This window comes from Macaca fascicularis, chromosome 2, assembly GCF_037993035.2.
Source record: "Macaca fascicularis isolate 582-1 chromosome 2, T2T-MFA8v1.1".
Taxonomy (NCBI): Eukaryota; Metazoa; Chordata; class Mammalia; order Primates; family Cercopithecidae; genus Macaca; species Macaca fascicularis.
This window is the reverse complement of record NC_088376.1, coordinates 169,643,141-169,664,947: the sequence shown is the minus strand read 5'-3', so window position 1 is coordinate 169,664,947 and position 21,807 is coordinate 169,643,141. Positions and strand designations below refer to the sequence as shown.

Genomic DNA, 21,807 nt, shown 5'->3' with positions numbered 1-21,807 from the left:
ATTATATCTGATAAGGAACTTATATCCAGAATACATATATAATTTTTATAACTCAATAATACAAGCACAAATAATCCAATTTTTAAATGACGAAGGTATTTGAATAGACATTTCTCCAAAGAATATATTATAAATGGCCGAAAAGTTCATAAAAAGATGCTTAACATCATTTATCATTAGGGAAATGCAAATTGAAACCGCATGAGACAGCACTTTACACCTACTAAGAGAACTAAAGTGAAAAAGGTGACAGTAACAATGTGGGGAAACTGGAAGCCTCATACATGCTGGTGGGGATGCAAATGGTGCAGCCACTTTGTAAAACAGTTTGACAATTATTTAGAAAGTTAAATATGGAGAAATTACATGACTCAGCAATTTTACTCCTAGATGTATACATATAAAAGAACTGAATATGTTCACACAAAAACTTGTACATGAATGTTCACAGCAGCGTTATTCCTAACAACACAAAAGCAGAAACAATGCAATGTCCACCAACTGAACAACAGATAAATAAAATGGTAGATCCATACAATGGAATATAATTTGGCAATTATAAGGAATATAGAACTAATATGAGCTAGGCGTGGTGGCTCACGCCTATAATCCCAGCACTTTGGGACGCTGAGGTGGGCAGATTGCTTGAGCCCAGGAGTTCGAGACCAGCCTGGGCAAGATGGCAAAATCCGGTGTCTACAAAAAATACAAAAATTAGCCAGGTGTGGTGGCATACACCTGTAGTCCCAGGTACTCAAGAGGCTGAGGTGGAGATGGCTTGAGCCCAGGAGGTGGAGGCTGCAGTGGGCAGAGACTGATACGTGCTACGACAGGGATGAACCTTGAAAATATTATGCTAAGACAAAGAAGCTAGACATAAAAGGTCACGTGTTGTATTCCACGTATATGAAACGACCAGAATACGTAAATACATAAAAGCATGAAGTACATTGGTCATTGCCACAAACTGGGAAGAACTGGGCACAAGGAATGACTGTTAATGGGTACAGGGTTTCATTTTGGGGTTAAAAAAACATTCCAAAATTAGATAGTGACAGTGGTTGCACAACTCTGAATATGCCAAAAATCACCAAACTGTACACATTAAACAGGTAAATTTTATGGTATGCTAACTATATCTCAATAAATCTTAAAAAAAAAAAAAAAAAAACCTAAGTGGAAACTTTAAAAAAAAAAAAAGTACGATTTGAACTAAGATAAGGAAGTAAAGTAAGATTTGAACAGGTAGAGAAGAAGGTACAGAAACTGTTCCAAGTAAGGAATGGGGACTCAGACATGGAAATACACATGGCACACCCAAGGGATAAATTATTACATTGACTAGAACAGTATGTTTGTATAGGGAAGTAATAAATAATGCTGAAGCTATCTATAGATTTTTTAAAAGGCGGATAGATAGATAGATATAGGGCAGTACTAGACTGAAGAGATTTCAACTATAAACACAACATATTTAATGAAACTCTAATACATACTAATTGACATTCCTAGCTAAAATCAGGAAGTACAGAAGCCAGGCTTTTTGATTTTACATAGACGTAAACAAGATTAAACATAACTGAACAACTTCCAGGAAGCGCCTATAGTTTCTATTCTAAAGGTTACAAGTCAAATACCAAATAAAACACTGAATAAATGACTTGAAGTTTTGATATTAAACTCACCAGATCTTCAGGAGTTGCCCGATGAACTGTTAGATCAGTCACAGTATTCTGTAAAAAAAGGTGGCCTTTCTTTAAAAAAAAAAAAAGTTTCTTATAAAATATACACATTTATTGGATTTTAATGGCTAAAATGGTTTCAAAATCCTGGGACCAAAAATTTTTTCTTTCTGGGAACCAGTATTCTCAATTTAGATATGAACACATATTAGTTTTAGGTGTCCTATTTATAGAAAATAACAGACTAATTTTAGGTGTCTTACAGAAAATAAGTACTGTATTCACCAAGCAGTCATACATTATATTAAAACAATGAAAATATTCAAAATGAATATATGAAATATGAATAAATGGTAGTATATATTCAAAATGAGTAAGTTTAACTAAAGTTTTAATTTTCACACTGTAGTCTATGGAATCCCAGGATTCCACAATGCAACGCTAAAGGTTCCTAAAAAAAATTGTGTTCACTGGCTGGGCACAGAGGCTCATGCCTGTAATCCCAGCACTTTGGGAGGCTGAGGCGGGTGGATCACCTGAGCTCAGGAGTTCAAGAACAGCCTGGCCAACATGGCAAAACTCAGTCTCTACTAAAAATATAAAAATTAGCCAGGCCTGGTGGTGGGCGCCTGTAATTCCAGCTACTCAGGAGGCTGGGGCAGGAGAATCGCTTGAACCCAGGAGGTGGAGGCTGCAGTGAGCTGAGATTGTGCCACTGCACTTCAGCCTCAGCAACAAAGCAAGTCTCTATCTCAAAAAAAAAAAAAAGACAGTGTGATCACTACAGAGAGGTTCAGTTTGTGTCTGCAAACATCTTAAGCATTGATGCTACTACAATGAAAGATGAAATTTGAGGGCAATGCATAATTTCATAAAATGTGAAAACAGTCACTTAAATTAACAGGCACTAAACTAACATGGCAGGGCTACTACCCTGCACAACTCCATAAGTTAAAATTAATATCAGAGTCCATGTAAATAGCACCCCTTGAAATTGTGTGGCACACAGGCTGCACAGCTCTAAGCAGTAACCCTGTAACTTGGCCCTTTCCAAGGCAACTTCAGTCATTGTGCTACACAGATTTGGCAAGGCAGGAAATAAAACAAGTTAGTTTTACTTTTAAGTGACGAGGAATACAAACAGTCAAAAATGGCTTCTGATCAAAGACTAAACTTTTTGGCCATGATTTATATTTGGCTCAAGGCTTTTCTGTATGAAAACTGTTATTACTTTTACAATGATTTAGAAAAGTACAAGAGCCAGGCATGGTGGTGTGCACTTGCAGTCTCAGCTACTCAGGAGGTTCATGAGGCCGAGGCAGGAAGATCAAATCATGAGCCCAGGAGTTTGAGGCCAGCCTGGGCAATAGAGTGAGACCTTGTCTCAAAAAAAAGAAAAAAAAAAAAAAAGGAAAAGGAAAAGAAAGGTACAAGGTACAACTACAGGATCATGAGAATTATTTTTAATAATCATTTAAAAACTTAGGCATACAAATAAGTGATAGGCTTAAAATTTGTTCTCATGGAAGAAAATAATAATTCCATCAATACTACTCTTGCTTAAAAACATTTTCTTTTGACATTGCATTTAAATCTAGTCTATAAGCCATTTCAGAAAATGTCTCACTATTTTTATCAAGACAGTATTAATCGGTTTGATCTCTTCTCCATCATTAACCATTTACTCCAAATGACTTATGACTATTTTCCAAGTTCATTCTACCTTCAAATAACAAAAGATTTTTCCAGCACTGCAGATAATAAAAAGTAAATGAGGAAGGTTCTTAATGCAATTTCAAATGATAGGTTTCAATTAAGTTTTGAGCAATACCGGCATATTGGAATAAATGCAGTCATCCCACAGTATCCAGGACACCCACATACACCAAAATCCACACATACTCAAATCCCACCTAATTGGCTCTCCATATATGGGTTTTACATCCTGAAAATATTGTATTTTCAATCCACCTTTCGTTGTAGAGGTGGAACCCCAGGATACAGCCAACTGTATTTATTGAAAAGAAATTCATGTATAAATGAACCCATGCAGCTCAAACTCATGTTGTTCAAAGGTCAACTGTACTGAACTTCTCAAAGTAACCACTCTGAAGCGGAAAATATGTTATCACATAATTTTTTTCCTATTTATCAGTTTCCTTATCTTAGAGTCACATCCTTGTTATTAAAATTTTATAGCCAATCAGACAGCAACAAAACAATCTAAACACAGAGAAGACCCGCTGCCCCACTTCAAAGGCTGTCAGTTTGCCCAGGATATCTGGCTAACATGGTAGATTGCAAACCAGAAGATTCCAATTCCAAAAGAATCCCTGAGATCCAAACCAATCCCTAACTAGTTACTCTTCGCAATGGAAAGTAAAGGCACCTAAAATCTCATGATCCAAACCAAAGTATCAGGTTACAAAAGATAGAAATCTAGCTGGGTGCAATGGCTCACCTATAATCCCAGCACTTTGGGAAGCCAAGGCGAGGGGATTGCTTGAGGCTAGGAGTTTAAGACCAACCTGGGGAACACGGCAGGGACCTGTCTCTACAAAAAATATTTTTTAAGTTAGCCAGGGGTGGTGGTGCATGCCTATGGTCCTAGCTACTCAGGAGGCTAAGGCAAGAGGATTGCTGGAGTTTAGGAGTTTGAGGCTGCAGTTAGCTATGATGGCATCACATCACTCCAGCCTGGTTGACAGGACATGACCCTGTCTCTTAAAAAAAAGATATAAATCGCCTTGGTAACACCAGGCAATATTCAGGTTAGGAGCCAGAGAATATATGTTACAGGTACTTGAGACTTGTCTTATACCATAAGAGAATATTTGTTCTGAAACTGATCAACCTCTGGAAGTGAGCAATTCATGGGATAAGAGAGCAAAGGTCACCTATTTTTTTTCAACCAAAACTGGCACTCACATGGTTATGATATCACTGGTTGCTCTGAGCAAACCTTAAACAGGTACCGAAAAAATTCACAGACTTCAGTGACACCAGTGAGCTAGAGTTGCCTTTATGCAGTGAGTTCTCAGAGTGAAAGTGAGAAGACTTTTTTTTTTAATATGCTCTCCATCCCCTTAAGATTCCAGTTCTTCAAAGAATATAGAGGTTACAGCCTAGACGTGTGTATTCTTAAAACCTCCCCCAAAGGATTCTGCTCTTCCCTCTAAGACCTAGAATATCACATGCCCAGAAACCTATTCCACCCTATGACATGATGAGCCCCATTCAGAACACCATCTTGCATGACTAGGGCCGTATCACTGTGTCCATTCCTCCAGAGTAACGTTACATTATTTACTATCCCACCTATACTCACATCCCATTCTTGTTTCACCGAAGTTTTCTTCTTCTTTACTTTTGGTGTCTTTCTTACACCAACTCGGGGACCACAGCGGTTCACTCTGACAAATGACATCTAGGAATAATAATCACATCACAATTGTAAAATACAAGAAAAAACAATAAGCATCACCAGAGTGGGGAAAGATACCTGAAAAAAAAAAAAAAATTTTAAAATGCCAGAAGAAAAATTTAAGCATGATAAAACAAACAGGCTATCAAAATAAAATACTTACTCTTTAATTTTACAACTAATAAAAGTTGGTACTGATAATTATAATAAAAGAGGTCTTAAGTCAATAACTTTTACATATTTGATTAACAGCGAACTCTAGGAATGCAGAAATTATGGCCTAAAGCAGAGAACTAAGACAGTCGTCAAAAGCTTTGTCATCAGTTACACAAATTCACAATTAGTAGAAAATAGCCCAGTCACAAGCTAACAATATGAACGTAAGGTGAAGGAAGGAAAGGGCAAAAGAGAGTTGGAGTTCTTTTTTAAGCACTCTAACACTCAAAATCACTACCAGGTACATATGTGCTTACTTGAAAATAAAAGTAGCTAAACTTTAGAGAACAAATGAGGTATGATATCACTTCTAACATATCTGTCACATAATGCTAAATGGTACTAATTATTGATTTTTTTCTATTGCTGATAAACAAATTAATAATTATTGATTTTAAACTATAATTTTTAAATTGCCAACATTAGCTTGCCACTGTTTAAGCAGCAATGCTAAGGACACTAGACTACACATTATACCAAATTAGAAAAAGACCCATAGTCCTCGAACACCAGGATTTTACAATACATATATATGACTTTTAAAAAGCAATACATATACATGACTACTATTGCAGACCCTTTTAACCTACCTAAATAATTACAGGACTTTCCAGCTGACCCCCTTACTCCCAATAAGCCTAAAACAAGGACTCTAGTATTTTCCTTAAGTACTTTTTAAAAAAAAAAAAAAACATTGTCTACTATAATAAAAATGTCTAAATACAAGTATTTCTTAAGAGTTTGCCCTCAATCTTCCTTGCACTATGTACTCTCTTAAGAACATTCACTTCTTAAACACGGTATCTAATTTCAGCATTTACAATTCAGCCAAAGAAAACAAGTCACATACAAGTTAGAAAATAACATTTAAGTTTTATGATGGTAATGATGAGATAGCAGCAGTGGTAATGATGGCATCAGCTAACACATACTGTGTGCTTACTATAAGCCAGATACTATTCTATGCTCTTTAAACATTATTTTCTTGAATCCTCACAATAACCCCATGAGGTACTCACTATTTATTCTTCATTTTACAGATGAGAAAACGAAGAGACAAAGGTTAACCAACCATGAAGGTCACACAGTTAGTAAGTAGCAGAGCCATAAGTACCATTTAAAAAGATACGGAATATAATAGAACTAAGAGTCTAAAACAAACTCTTACATTTATGGTCAGTTTATTTTCAACAAGGGTGCCAAGACAATTCAATGGGGAAAGAATAGTCTTTTCAAGAGATGGTGCTGGGACAACTGGATACTCATATGAAAAAGAATGAAGTTGGACTCCTACCTCAAACCATATTCAAAAATTAAATTGAATCATGGATTTAAATGTAAGAGCTAAAACTACAAAATGCTTAAAAGAAAACATAAGAGTAAATCTTCATGAGCCTTAGGTTAAACAACGGTTTCTTAGAAATGACACAAAAAGCATAAGCAACCAAAGAAAATAATAAATTGGAGTTAATCAAAATTAAGAATTTTTGTGCTTCGAAGGCACAATCAAGAAAATGAAGACAACCAATAGAATGGGAGAAAGTATCTGCAAATCCTTTATCTGATAAAGGACTTGAATCCACACTATATAAAGAATTTTTACAACTCAACAATTTTAAAAATCCAATTTAAAAATGCACATAGGGCTTAAATACACGTTCCTCCAAGGAAGATACTATAGACAGCTAATAAACACATGAAAAGATGTTCAACGTAATTAGTCATTAGGGAAATGCCAATCAAACCCACAATGAGATACCACGTCACACTGACTAGGATGGCTATAATCAAAAAGATGGACAACAACAAGCACTGACAAGAATATGGAAAAACTAGAATCCTCACATATTGTTCATGGAATGTAAAATGGTGTAGGCACTTTGGAAACAGCTGGCAATTCCTCAAGAAGTTAAACACACAGTTACCACATGACCCAGCAATTCAACTCGCATATTTACATCCAAGAGAACTAAATACATATGTCCACATAAAAACTTGTACATAAAAGGTCACAGCAGCATTTTGAACAGACAAAAAGTAGAGACATCCTAAATGTCCACCAACTGATGAATGTATTAATAAATGTGGTATATCTACACAATGGAGTATTACTTCACAATAATAAGCAATGATGTACTGATACACGCTACAACGTGAATGAATCTTGAAAGTGTTCTAAACACAGAAGGCCCCCTATTGCTTGATATCATTGATATGATGTGTCCAGAATAAGTAAATCCACAGAGACATAGATTAGTGATTGCCAGCATCTAGAGGGAGCATAGAATGGAGAGTGACTGCTAATGGTCCATGTAGACATGGACCCCTTCCTTACACCATATACAAAAATCAACTCAGGATGACTAAAGGCTTAACTGTAAAACCCAAAACTATAAAAACCCCAGAAGAAAATCTAAGCAATACCTTTCAGCACATACACACAGGCAAAGATTTCATGATGAAAATGTTAAAAGTAATTGCAACAAAAGCAAAACTTAACAAATGGGATCTAATTAATCTAAAGAGCTTCTGCACAGCAAAAGAAACTATCACCAGAGCAAATGGACAACCTACAGAACTCGAGAAAAATTTTGCAATCTCTCCATCTGACAAAGGGCTAATATCCAGAGTCTACAAGGAACTTAAACAAATTTATAAGAAAAAAACAACCCCATTAAAAAGTGTGCAAAGGACATGAACACACACTTCTCAAAAGAAGGCATTTATGCAGCCAACAAACATATGAAAAAAAGTCAACATCACTGATTGTTAGAAAAATGCAAATCAAAACTACAATAAGATACCATCTCATGCCAGTTAGAATGGCGATTATTAAAAAGTCAAGAAACAACAGATGCTGGCAAGACTGGAGAAACAGGAACAATTTTACACTGTTGGTGGAAATGCAAATTAGTTCAACCATTGTGGAAGACAGTGTGGCGATTCCTCAAAGACCTAGAACCAGAAATACCATTTGACCCAGCAATCACATTAATGGGTATATACCCAAAGGAAAATAAATCATTCAATTATAAAGATACATGCACATATACGTTCACTGCAGCACTATTCACAATAGCAAAGACATGGAATCAACCCAAATACCCATCATTGACAGACTGGATAAAGACATGTGGTACATATACACCATGGAATACTATGCAGCCATAAAAAGGAACGAGGTCATGTCCTTCGCAGGGACATGGATGGAGCTGGAAGCCATTATCCTTGGCAAACGAATGCAGGAACAGAAAACCAAACACCACAAGTTCTCACTTATAAGTGAGTGCTGAACGATGAGAACACAAGGACACAGGGAGGGGAACAACACACACTGGGGCCTGTCGGGCAGCAGATGGGTGAGGGGAGGGAGAGTATCAGGAAAAATAGCTAATGCACACTAGATTTAATACCTAGGTGATGGATTGATAGATGCAGCAAACCACTATGACACATGTTTACCTATGAAACAAACCTGCCTATACCGCACGTGTACCTTGGAACTTAAAACAGAATTTTAAAATATTAAAAATATTAAAATTAAAAAAAATTTAAAAAGAGGCTTAGAGAAAGTATATAGCTCAAAGTCACACAAATAATAACAGGCAGAGCCAAGAGCGGACACTCAAGACCAGGTCTGACTGACTGTAAAGCACCTGCTGGAAAAGTTTGCGAGAATTGGGTTACCTCTCTTTGCTTCTGTCTTTCCCAAACTTTCTATAATGAACCTATGTTACTCTTAAAAATGGGGAAAATATTATTTCAGGTTACATTTAGAATATTTTACTTATTCAGAAGCTAAACTTCCAGATCAGAATGCAGACTGGCCACAACTTGATTACAGCTTTAGAAGACCCTAAGCAGAGACTCTAACTAAGCCATGTCCAAACTCATAACCCACAGAAATTGTGAAATGATAAATAGTCATTGTTTTAGGCCACTAAATCTGTGGTAATTTACTACCTGTGTATGGTAGGATGACACAGGTATAGTTAAGCTGCTATCCCATCTTTGCCCTTCTCTTGCCATCCAACTTCATGAAAAGGTACACTTTAGCACCTGTATTTACTAATCCTTAGTTCTACCTCCAAGTTTTATTAATTACAAAAACTCTGACCCCAACTTTGCACTGAAAAGCGTTCTTTTTTTTTTTTTTTGAGTTGGAGTCTTGCTCTGTCGCCAGGCTGGAGTGCAGTGACATGATCTCAGCTCACTGCAACCTCCGACTCCCGGGTTCAAGCAATTCTCCTCCCTCAGCCTCCTGAGTAGCTGGGATTACAGGCGTGCACCACCATGCCTGGCTAATTTTTGTATTTTTAGTAGAGACGGGGTTTTACCATGTTGGTCAGGCTGGTCTCGAACTCCTGATCTCGTGATCCACCTGCCTTGGCCTCCCAGAGTGCTGGGATTACAAGCGTGAGCCACCACACCCAGCAGAAAAGCATTCTCTTGAACACCACCAATAATAGTAACCATATTTTTCTTAACCAAGGATCAGATGTTTTGGTCTAAAAAAGGAATTTTGTGCCACTTACAGAAACCAGAGATCATAAGTGTGCTATCGTTTATTATTAAAATGTGAGACTAGACATATTCTGATGGTTTACAGTGTTAAGACATCAAATATTAAAATTAACACAGCCAAGAAAATCTATGCCTGTTTGGAGAAACTGAAATACTAATGGCCCTTTCCAGCTCTGCACACTCCCAATCCTAGAAGCCCTCTCCTCTCTTGGCTTCCAGGACACCCTTTCTTTTTTTTTTTTTTTTTTTTTTGAGACAGTCTCGCTCCGCCGCCCAGGCTGGAGTGCAGTGGTGCGATAGCTCAGTGCAATCTCCCCCTCCCAGGTTCCAGTGATTCTCCTTCCTCAGCCTCCCGAGTCACTGGGACTACAGGCACCTGCCACCCCGCCCAGCTAATTTTTGTATTTTTAATAGAGACGGGGTTTCACCATGTTGGCCAGGATGGTCTCGATCTCTTGACCTTATGATCCACCCAGCTCGGCCTCCCAAAGTGCTGGGATTACAGGCATGAGCTACCACGCCCGGCCTCTTCTATTCTTTTCTCCTTTTCTTCACCGGCTCTATTGTCCCCCTCCACACACACAATTTAATCAAAGATCTCCACCCAGTTCTATCTCAGTTCTCATCCCTCTTGTCTTTCCATTAGATACCCTCTCTTTCATTCAATAATTATTTGGGGGAGTGCAGCACACACCAGGCACTAGCTAGGCATTAGAGATACAAGTAAACTAAATAAACCAAGATATCAGTAAACAAGTCTAATATGGTGCCAGCTCTCATGGAGCTGCTTTCTTGATCACAAAGGGGCAGTTCACATCCTCCCTCAGTGACTTCACCTACTCCCTTGAGCAAAGCTATGAATGTATGGACACAAAAACACACTGTGAAAATGAGTTCCAAATCAATGATTCACACCTTTCCACAAAACATGAAACACAGTGGCTCGCATCTGTAATCCCAGCAACTCGGGAGGCTGAAGCAGGAGGATCGCTTGAGGTAGGAAGTTCAAGACCAGCCTGTGCAACATAGCAAGACCCTGTCTCTAAAAAAATTTTTTTTTAATTAGCCAGGAGTGGCGGTGAGTGCCTATAGTTCCAGTTACTCAGGAGGCTGAGATGGGAGGACTGCTTGAGCCCAGGAGTTGGAGGCTACAGTGAGTTAAGATGGCACTCCTGCACTCCAGCCTGGGTGATGGAGTGAGGCTCTGTCTCTTAAAATAAACAAATAAACAAAAACAAAACAAAACCACCAAATGCTCATTTCTAACTACCTATTGTACAAATCTGCCAAATATCACAAATACAGTATATCAAAATAAAGCTCATCATCATACCCCAAATCTCTACTTGCTGATATATAACTGGTTAACTCGATAAATATGTTGAATTAAGCTGAATTTACAGAATTACAATCCTTCTAGTTGCTCCAATTTAAAACCTCAGCATCACCTCTGTTCCTTATCTCTTAGTGAATCAGATAACAGAATCTATTAACTTTTTCCCTAAAAATCTCTCCTGCCCGCTCTTCTCCATCTCTACTAAAAATATTTTTATTCAGGCTCTCGTTATTCTAATTAGTCTCCCTTTCACTCTTCACTCACTGACGTCACCACCCATCTATTAATTAAACTAATATTTTGAAAGCACCACCTAAGGGTGAGGCACCAGATACAACAAGAAAGCAGAATAGTCTATGCCCTTGCAGAGTTAAGAGTTTCTAAGAGGACTGCAATTAAACAAGTATTTACAACAAAAGGGCAGCATGGGAAGTAAATTCTGTCTGCCATGAAAGTACCCAACTAATTCTACGCAGTAAGAAAAAGTTGCCTCCTCTATACCCCCAAAAATGTTTGCACTGAGAGTTAAAATATGAATAAAAGTTAGAAGTAGGGGAAAGAATATTCCAGGCAAGCGAAAATGCATTTACGAAGAGTTTGAGAAATTCAGTTCAATTAACAAAGATCTGAGAGGGTGAGAGGTTAAAGGAGGAGGAAAGGCAGAGAGCAGACCGTAGTCTTCTGAGCCACAGCAATCTGAACACTATCCTAAGACCATAGGAAACCACTGAAGAATTTTAAACGGGATAGTTATGACTGGACTTAGTAAATCCACTCTGACTGGTATGGAAAACTGATTAAAGAGAAACAAGAACTCTTTCCAAACACTGTTGAATCAATCCTACCTAAATACACGGAGAGAGAATAGATCTGAACCCTTTCCTTACCCCCTCTGGATTCGGATGGCTCCCCACTGTCAAGAGGAATCCAACCCAGTTTGGCATTCAGACCCTCTCCCCCATGTGGCCCGGCTGACCTTTCTTTCCAGTGTTCTCTCACATCTCCCGCAAATCCTAAAACCGAGTTCTCGCCTCACATACAGTTGCAACCATTCTTTTCCCTCTGCTTCCAACACCCGTCAGGCTCACTCTCTTCTTTACCGGGTCAACTTTCACGGACTCCTCAAAACTCATACAAGCGGAGCCTTCTGAGAAGCCCCTCTCTGACATCCATCGATTTAAATGACGCTCCCGGTCCCAAAGCATCCTGGATAGTTTGCCTCTCTCCTGCTACACGGAAAACTCCCCGAACGCTACAATCGAGTACCCCCAATTTCCAGCTCTGTGCAAAAGCGCTCGAAAGCGGTGCGCACGCGCATACTCGAGGTGTTCTGACGCCACGCACAACCAACCAGACACGCACCCTGACAGGCACTCGCACTCTCAAAAACTGAGCCGCGGCTGCGCTTCCTGAAGTAAGGATTCCCCAACCGGGCGCCTGGATCCCAGGGAACAGAGAGATGCCAGCACAGTTCTCCCCACCCTTTTGGTAGCCCTGGTCCCTAAGGCTCGTTGGGACTGCGAGCTGCAAGCCTCCGATCCATCTTCTCAACTTGCCTTGCCGTTTCCCGACTGCCACCGCCACCGCAACTAAAACTTCACGGTCCGGAACCGCGGAGCGCGCCACAGGTTAACCCAGCCAGCGGCTTCCGGGCTGTTGCCTGGGTTACCAGAGCTCCGCCCCACGCCCTTGCGTATATCCGGCGAGCCAAGTGCGCAGGCTCCTCTCAAAGCCCAGCTCGGGTTCTGAGTCTAAGGGAGTAGTCCCTTAGCAAGGTTCGGGGCCGATTATTAAAGAATAGGCATATAGCATTAACCGGTGCCTCGAGAATTCTCCAAAAGAAATATGTTGCTCGCCTCACCAGACTTCACGTATCACTTAGTTTGCTTTCACCTCTATTCATTTGTTTAAAAATCTTTAGTAGTGTAATCCCAGCACTTTGGGAGACAGAAGCAGGATTGCTTAAGCCCAGGAGTTTGAGACAAGCATGGGCAAGATGGCGAGACCCCGTCTCTACGAAAAATTTAAAAATTAGCTGGGCGTGGGAGCATGCCTGTAGTTCCAGCTACTCAGGAGGCCAAGGTGTGAGGATCACTTGAGCCCAGGAGGTCAAAGCTGTAGTGAGCCGCAGTCATACCACTGCTCTCCAGCCTGGACGGCAAAGCAAGACCTTGTCTTAAAAAAAAAAATTGTTTATTACAACCTACAAATGTGCGGGAGAGCTAGGTTCTATGGGGGGCTAAAAGCAGACAAGGTGGGAAACTTACAGCATAGTAGCATACAGTTATCAATGACAAAAATTAAAATTATGATGAGTGCTAAGAAGCAACACTCTAATCAAATACTTAACTTATTATTATACTAATATTTGAATTATTGAGGAAAGCTGAGACATGAGTAGGCCAGTGGCGAAGGGAAAAGCATTCCTGCAGAGGGAGCTGCATGTGTGAAGATGTGGAAAATGCAAGGAACAGGAAGACGTCCGGTGTGTCTGAAGTTTAGAGAACAGTGGGAACTTGCTGTGAAGGGGAGGCTGCCCTGATAGGCTGGATCCAGGACAGTCAGAGCTGTGTGGACCACGTTAAGAACTTTACAAAGCAGGTGATTTAAAAACAGTTTATTTGCTCTGGTAAGACAATTTCCTTTAGCCCCTAGCTTTCTGCTGTTAAAATACACCCATGTGTGGATCTGCAAATAAGTGCCCAACACCTTCTAGAGGAAAGGTACTGCCTTTAATAGTTTTCACTCTAATTGAGGAATTTTGATGTAGATATATTTAATAATCAATCGACATAATCATCCACTTGCTTGCATCCTCAACTCCCTGCCCCTCTCTCAATTGCTGTAATCACTTGGCAAAATGCCAATATTAGCCATCCCTGCTTTACACTTACTAAGTGCTTGCACCCATGCAGCTGAATTTGAAAAAAAACACCCAACCATGCTGACTTTAAATTCATGATTACCGATGTTGAGTAGGACCTTAAAGATGCTTGAACATTTCATTACAGGTCCCTGTTCATTGATTTTCCTGGATGATAGTTTTATACTTTCATTCATACCCAATGTGTCTTCTCCTAGCCTCATTCTCATACAATGACCTTGCTTCCTACTTCATTGATAACACTGATTTATTCAAAAGAGAATTTCCCTAATCTCCTATCACTATTTTAATCCTTCTATCACTATCTTTACCCACAGACCTGCCTTCAGAAGCTTGGCAGAAGAAACATGAAGAAAGCTAATCAAAATACATCATAATCAAATTGCTCAGAACAAATGATAAAAGAATCTTAAAAGCATCCAAGGAAAAAAATACATGTCATATACAGAAGAACAAAACTCAGGATTACATCAGTTTCTCATTAGAATCAAAGCAAGCAAGAAGACAGAATAACAGTTCAAACACATTCAAAGAAAAAACTGTCAACCTAGAATCCTTATACTATCCCTTTTTTTTTAAGACAAAGTCTCACTCTGTCACCAGGCTGGAGTGCAGTGGCGCAATCTCGGCTCACTACAACCTCCACCTCCTAGGTTCAAGCAATTCTCCTGCCTTAGCCTCCCAAGTAAATGGGACTACAGGCACACGCCACCACACTCAGCTAATTTTTGTATTTTTAATAGCAACGGGGTTTCTCTATGTTGGTCAGGCTGGTCTCGAACTCCTGACCTCGGGTGATCTGCCTGCCTTGGCCTCCCAAAGTGCTGGGATTACAGGTGTGAGTCACCGCGCCTGACCCTGATACTATTCCTGATACCACTTAAAGGTAGACTATGATAAATGAAACGTGTATACTATAAACCCTGAAGCCACCACTAAATAATAAAAGTTATTGTTAAAAGTTTACAAAAGTCGAGAAGGGCACCCAAGATGGCCAAATAGGAACAGCTCCAGCCTCCAGCTCCCAGCATGAGTGACACAGAAGATGGGTGACTGCTGCATTTTCAACTGAGGTACCAGGTTCATCTCACTGGGGCATGTCGGACAGTCGATGCTGGTCACCGGGTGCAGCCCAACCAGCGAGAGCTGAAGCAGGGTGAGGCATTGCCTCACCTGGGAAGTGCAAGGGGGAAGGGAATTCCTTTTCCTGGCCAAGAGAAACTAAGACAAACAACACCTGGAAAATCGGGTAACTCCCACCCTAATACTGCACTTCAACAAGGGTCTCAGCAAACGGCATACCAGGAGATTATATCCCACACCTGGCCCGGAGGGTCCCATACCCACAGAGCCTCCCTCATTGCTAGCACAGCAGTCTGAGACCTAACTGCAAGGTGGCAGTGAGGCTGAGGGAGGGGCACCCACTGTTGCTGAGGCTTAAGTAGGTAAACAAAGCCACCAGGAAGCTCGAATTGCACCTCAAGGAGGCCTGCCTGCCTCTGTAGACTCTACCTCTGGGGACAGGGCATAGCTAAACAAAAAGCAGCAGAAACCTCTGCAGATGTAAATGTCCCTGTCTGATAGCTTTGAAGAGAGCAGTGGTTGTTCCAGCATGGAGGTTGAGATCTGAGAATGACAGACTGCCTGCTGAAGTGGGTCCCTGACCCCTGAGTAGCCTAACTGGGAGACATCCCCCACTAGGTGCAGACTGACACCTCACACCTCACACGGCTGGGTACACCCCTGAGACAAAGCTTCCAGAGCAAGAATCAGACAGCAAACAGGGTCTGGAGTGGACCTCAAGCAAACTCCAACAGACCTACAGCTGAGGGTCCTGACTGTTAGAAGGAAAACTAACAAACAGAAAGGACACCCACACCAAAACCCCATCAGTACGTCACCATCATCAAAGACCAAAGGCAGATAAAACCACAAAGATGGGGAAAAAGCAGTGCAGAAAAACTGGAAATTCAAAAAATCAGAGCAAATCTCCCCCTCCAAAGGAATGCAGCTCATCACCTGCAACGGAACAAAGCTGGACAGAGGATGACTTTGACGAGTTGAGAGAAGAAGGTGTCAGTTGATCAAACTTCTCAGAGCTAAAGGAGGAACTACATACCCAGCGCAAAGAAACTAAAAACCTTGAAAAAAGAATGGAAGAATGGATAGCTAGAATAATCAATGCAGAGAAGACCATAAACGAACTGATAGAGATGAAAACCATGACACGAGAACTACATGACAAATGCACAAGCTTCAGTAACTGACTTGATCAACTGGAAGAAAGAGTATCAGTGATTGAAGATCAAATGAACGAAATGAAGCGAGAAGAGAAGTGTAGAGAAAAAGAGTAAAAAGAAATTAACAAAGCCTCCAAGAAATATGGGATTATGTGAAAAGACCAAATCCACGTCTGATTGGTGTAACTGAAAGTGACAGGGAAAATGGAACCAAGTTGGAAAACATTCTGCAGGTTATCATCCAGGAGAACTTCCCCAACCTAGTAAGGCAGGCCAACATTCAAATTCAGGAAATACAGAGAATGCCACAAAGATACTCCTCGAGAAGAACAACTCCAAGACACTTAATTGTCAGATTCACCAAAGTTGAAATGAAGGAAAAAATCTTAAGGGCAGCCAGAGAGAAAGGTAGGGTTACCCACAAAGGGGAGCCCATCAGATTAAGAGCAGATGTCTCAGCAGAAACTCTACAAGCCAGAAGAGAGTGGGGGCCAATATTCAACGTTCTTAAAGAAAAGAAGTTTCAACCCAGAATTTCATATCCAGCCAAACTAAGTTTCATAAGTGAAGGAGAAATAAAATCCTTTACAGACAAGCAAATGCTTAGAGATTTTTTCACCACCGGGCCTGCCCTACAAGAGATCCTGAAGGAAGCACTAAACATGGAAAGGAACAACGGGTACCAGACATTGCAAAAACATGCCAAAATGTAAAGACCATTGATGCTAGGAAGAAACTGCATCAACTAACAAGCAAAACAACCAGCTAATATCATAATGACAGGATCAAGTTCACACATAACAATATTAACCTTAAATGTAAATGGACTAAATGCTCCAGTTAAAAGACACAGACTGGCAAATTGGATAAAGAGTCAAGACTCATCAGTTTGCTGTATTCAGGAGACCCATCTCACATGCAGAGACACACACAGGCTCAAAATAAAGGGATGGAGGAAGATCTACCAAGCAAATGGGAAACAAAAAAAAGCAGGGGTTGCAATCCTAGTCTCTGATAAAACAGACTTTAAACCATAAAAGATCAAAAGAGACAAAGAATGCCATTACATAATGGTAAAAGGATCAATTCATCAGGAAGAGCTAACTATCCTAAATATATATGTGCCCAATACAGAAGCACCCAGATTCATAAAGCAAGTCCTTAGAGACTTACAAAGAGACTTAGACTCCCATACAATAATAATGGGAGACTTTAACACCCTACTGTCAGCATTAGACAGATCAATGAGACAGAAAGTTAACAAGGATATCCAGGAATTGAACTCAGCCCTGCACCACGCAGATCTAATAGACATCTACAGAACTCTCCACTCCAAATCAACAGAATATACATTCTTCTCAGCACCACATCGCACATATTCCAAAATTGACCACATAGTTGGAAGTAAAGCACTCCTCAGCAAATATAAAAGAACAGAAATTATAACAAACTGTCTCTCAGACCACAGTGCAATAAAACTAGAACTCAGGACTAAGAAACTCAATCAAAACTGCTAAACTACATGGAAACTGAACAACCTGCTCCCAAATGACTACTGGGTACATAATGAAATGAAAGCAGAAATAAAGATGTTCTTTGAAACCAAAGAGAACAAAGATACAACATACCAGAATCTCTGGAAAACATTTAAAGCAGTGTGTAGAGGGAAATTTATAGCACTACATGCCCACAAGAGAAAGCAGGAAAGATCTGAAATTGACACCCTAACATCATAATTAAAAGAACTAGAAAAGCAAAAGCAAACACATTCAAAAGCTAGCAGAAGGCAAGAAATAACTAAGATCAGAGCAGAACTGAAGGAGATAGAGACACAAAAAAACCCTCCAAAAAATCAATGAATCCAGGAGTTGGTTTTTTGAAAAGATCAACAAAATTGATAGACCACTAGCAAGACTAATAAAGAAGAAAAGAGAGAAGAATCAAATAGACGCAATAAAAAGTGATAAAGGGAATATCACCACTGACCCCACAGAAATACAAACTACTGGCCGGGTGTGGTGGCTCAAGCCTGTACTCTCAGCACTTTGGGAGGTCAAGACGGGCAGATCACAAGGTCAGGAGATCGAGGCCATCCTGGCTAACCCGGTGAAACCCTGTCTCTACTTAAAAAATACAAAAAATTAGCCAGGCGAGGTGGCGCGTGCCTGTAGTCCCAGCTACTCGGGAGGCTGAGGCAGGAGAATGGCATGAACTCGGGAGGCGGAGCTTGCAGCAAGCTGAGATCCAGCCACTGCACTCCAACCTGGGCGACAGGGCGAGACTCCGTCTCAAAAAAAAAAAAAAAAAAAAAGAAATACAAACTACCATCAAAGAATACTATAAACACCTCTACGCAAATAAACTAGAAAACCTAGAAGAAATGGATAAATTTCTGGACACTTACACTCTCCCAAGACTAAACAAGGAAGAAGTTGAATCCTTGAATAGACCAATAGCAGGCTCTGAAATTGAGGCAATAATTAATACCCTACCAACCAAAAAAAGTCCAAGACCAGATGGATTCACAGCCAAATTCTACCAGAGGTACAAGGAGGAGCTGGTACCATTCCTTCTGGAACTATTCCAATCAATAGAAAAAGAGGGAATCCTCCCTAACTCATTTTATGAGGCCAACATCATCCTGATACCAAAGCCTGGCAGAGACACAACAAAAAAAGAGAATTTTAGACCAATATCCCTGATGAACATCCACGCAAAAATTCTTAATAAAATACTGGCAAACCAAATCCAGCAGCACATCAAAAAGCTTATCCACCATGATCAAGTGGGCTTCATCCCTGGGATGCAAGGCTGGTTCAACATACGTATATCAATAAATGTAATCCAGCATATAAACAGAACCAAAGACAAAAACCACATGATTATCTCAATAGATGCAGAAAAGGCCTTTGACAAAATTCAACAGCCCTTCATGCTGAAAACTCTCAATAAATTCGGTATTGATGGAACGTATCTCAAAATAATAAGAGCTATTTGTGACAAACCCACAGCCAATATCATACTGAATGGGCAAAAACTGGAAGCATTCCCTTTGAAAACTGGCACAAGACAGGGATGCCCTCTCTCACCACTCCTATTCAACATAGTGTTGGAAGTTCTGGCTACGGCAATCAGGCAAGAGAAAGGGTATTCAGTTAGGAAAAGAAGAAGTCAAATTGTCCCTGTTTGCAGATGACATGATTGTATATTTAGAAAACCCCATCGTCTCAGTCCAAAATCTCCTTAAGCTGATAAGCAACTTCAGCAAAGTCTCAGGATACAAAATCAATGTGCAAAAATCACAAGCATTCTTATACACCAGTAACAGACAAACAGAGAGCCAAGTCATGAATGAACTCCCATTCACAATAGCTTCAAAGAGAATAAAATACCTAGGAATCCAACTTACAAGGGATGTAAAGTACCTCTTCAAGGAGAACTACAAACCACTGCTCAGTGAAATAAAAGAGGACACAAACAAATGGAAGAACATATCATGCTTATGGATAGGAAGAATCAATATCGTGAAAATGGCCATACTGCCCAAGGTAATTTATAGATTCAATGCCATCTGCATTGAGCTACCAATGACTCTCTTCACAGAATTGGAAAAAACTGCTTTAAAGTTCATATGGAACCAAAAAAGACCCCGCATTACCAAGACAATCCTAAGCCAAAAGAACAAAGCTGGAGGCATCACGCTACCTGACTTCAAACTATACTACAAGGCTACAGTAACCAAAACAGCATGGTACTGGTACCAAAACAGAGATATAGACCAATGGAACAGAACAGAGCCCTCAGAAATAATACCACACATCCACAGCCATCTGATTTTTGACAAACCTGACAAAAAGCAAGAAATGGGGAAAGGATTCCCTATTTAATAAATGGTGCTGGGAAAATTGGCTAGCCATAAGTGAAAGCTGAAACTGGATCCTTTCCTTACTCCTTACATGAAAATTAATTCAAGATGGATTAGAGACTTAAATGTTAGACCTAATACCATAAAAACCCTAGAAGAAAACCTAGGTAATACCATTCAGGACATAGGCATGGGCAAAGACTTCATGTCTAAAACGCCAAAAGCAACGGCAACAAAAGCCAAAATTGACAAATGGGATCTAATTAAACTAAAGAGCTTCTGCACAGCAAAAGAAACTACCATCAGAGTGAACAGGCAACCTACAGAATGGGAGAAAAGTTTTGCAATCTACTCATCTGACAAAGGGCTAATATCCAGAACCTACAAAGAACTCAAACAAATTTACAAGAAAAAAACAAACAACCCCATCAAAAAGTGGGCAAAGGATCTGAACAGACATTTCTCAAAAGAAGACATTCATACAGCCAACAGACACATGAAAAATGATCATCATCACTCGCCATCAGAGAAATGCAAATCAAAACCACAATGAGATACCATCTCACACCAGTTAGAATGGCGATCATTAAAAAGTCAGGAAACAAGAGGTGCTGGAGAGGATGTGGAGAAATAGCAACACTTTTACACTGTTAGTGGGACTGTAAACTAGTTCAACCTTTGTGGAAAACAGTGTGGCAATTCCTCAAGGATCTAGAAGTAGAAATACCATTTGACCCAGCCATCCTATTACTGGGTATATACCCAAAGGATTATAAATCATGCTGCTATAAAGACACCTGCACACGTATGTTTATTGCGGCACTATTCATAATAGCAAAGACTTGGAATCAACCCAAATGTCCATCAGTGACAGACTGTATTAAGAGAATGTGGCGCATATACACCATGGAATACTATGCGGCCATAAAAAAGGATGAGTTTGTGTCCTTTGTAGGGACATGGATGCAGCTGGAAACCATCATTCTCAGCAAACTATCACAAGAACAGAAAACCAAACACCGCATGTTCTGACTCATCGGTGGGAATTGAACAGTGAGATCACTTGGACACAGGAAGGGGAACATCACACACCAGGGCCTGTTGTGGGGTGGGGGGAGGGGGAGGGATAGCATTAGGAGATATACCTAATGTAAATGACGAGTTAATAGGTGCAGCACACCAACATGGTACATATATACATATGTAACAAACCTGCACGTTGTGCACATGTACCCTAGCACTTAAAGTATAATAAAAAATAAAAATAAAAAGAACTAAAAAAAAAAAAAAGTTTACAAAAGTCATGTAAAGGATAATGAAACAAATACTTGATTAATCTAAAAGTATTAACAAGAAAAAACAAAGAAAAAAGAGAAATAGGAAAGAAATGGTAAGATGATAGACTCATATCATGAGTCATATTAAATGTAAATTGTCTAAACACACTGAATAAAAGGCAGAAATTGTCAGATGTCAGAGATTGTTTTAAAATCTTGAATTTTTAAAATTGCTGCTTTTAAGAAGAAAAACACATTAAATATAAAGACACTAATAAGTTTAAAATTCAAGGATGGAAAAAAGATGTATCATGCTAGCACTAGTGAAAATAAAGCTGGAGTGATTTTGTCAATATTAG

The 21,807-nt window shown here is 39.8% G+C and overlaps 1 protein-coding gene across 5 annotated transcripts in view; it reads right to left on the bottom strand.

The window, feature by feature from the left end:
* Positions 1-12,844, bottom strand: part of SPICE1 (spindle and centriole associated protein 1) — a 66,125-nt gene extending 53,281 nt beyond the window's left edge. For 2 of the 5 annotated variants that reach the window (XR_012431703.1, XM_005548125.5), the window contains exons 1-3: positions 12,739-12,844; positions 5,011-5,109; positions 1,686-1,733 (exon numbers count right to left, since the gene is read on the bottom strand). Coding sequence is in view for 4 of the 5 variants with exons in the window: in XM_005548125.5 (XP_005548182.3) it covers positions 1,686-1,733; positions 5,011-5,109 (147 nt within the window). In the remaining variant the exon portion in view is untranslated. Of the gene's footprint in view, positions 1-1,685; positions 1,734-5,010; positions 5,110-12,158; positions 12,491-12,544 lie in introns of those variants that run through there. The other 3 variants (XM_005548127.5, XM_005548128.5, XM_005548126.5) reach the window with 3 other exon arrangements.
* Between the last annotated feature and the right edge of the window lie 8,963 nt (positions 12,845-21,807).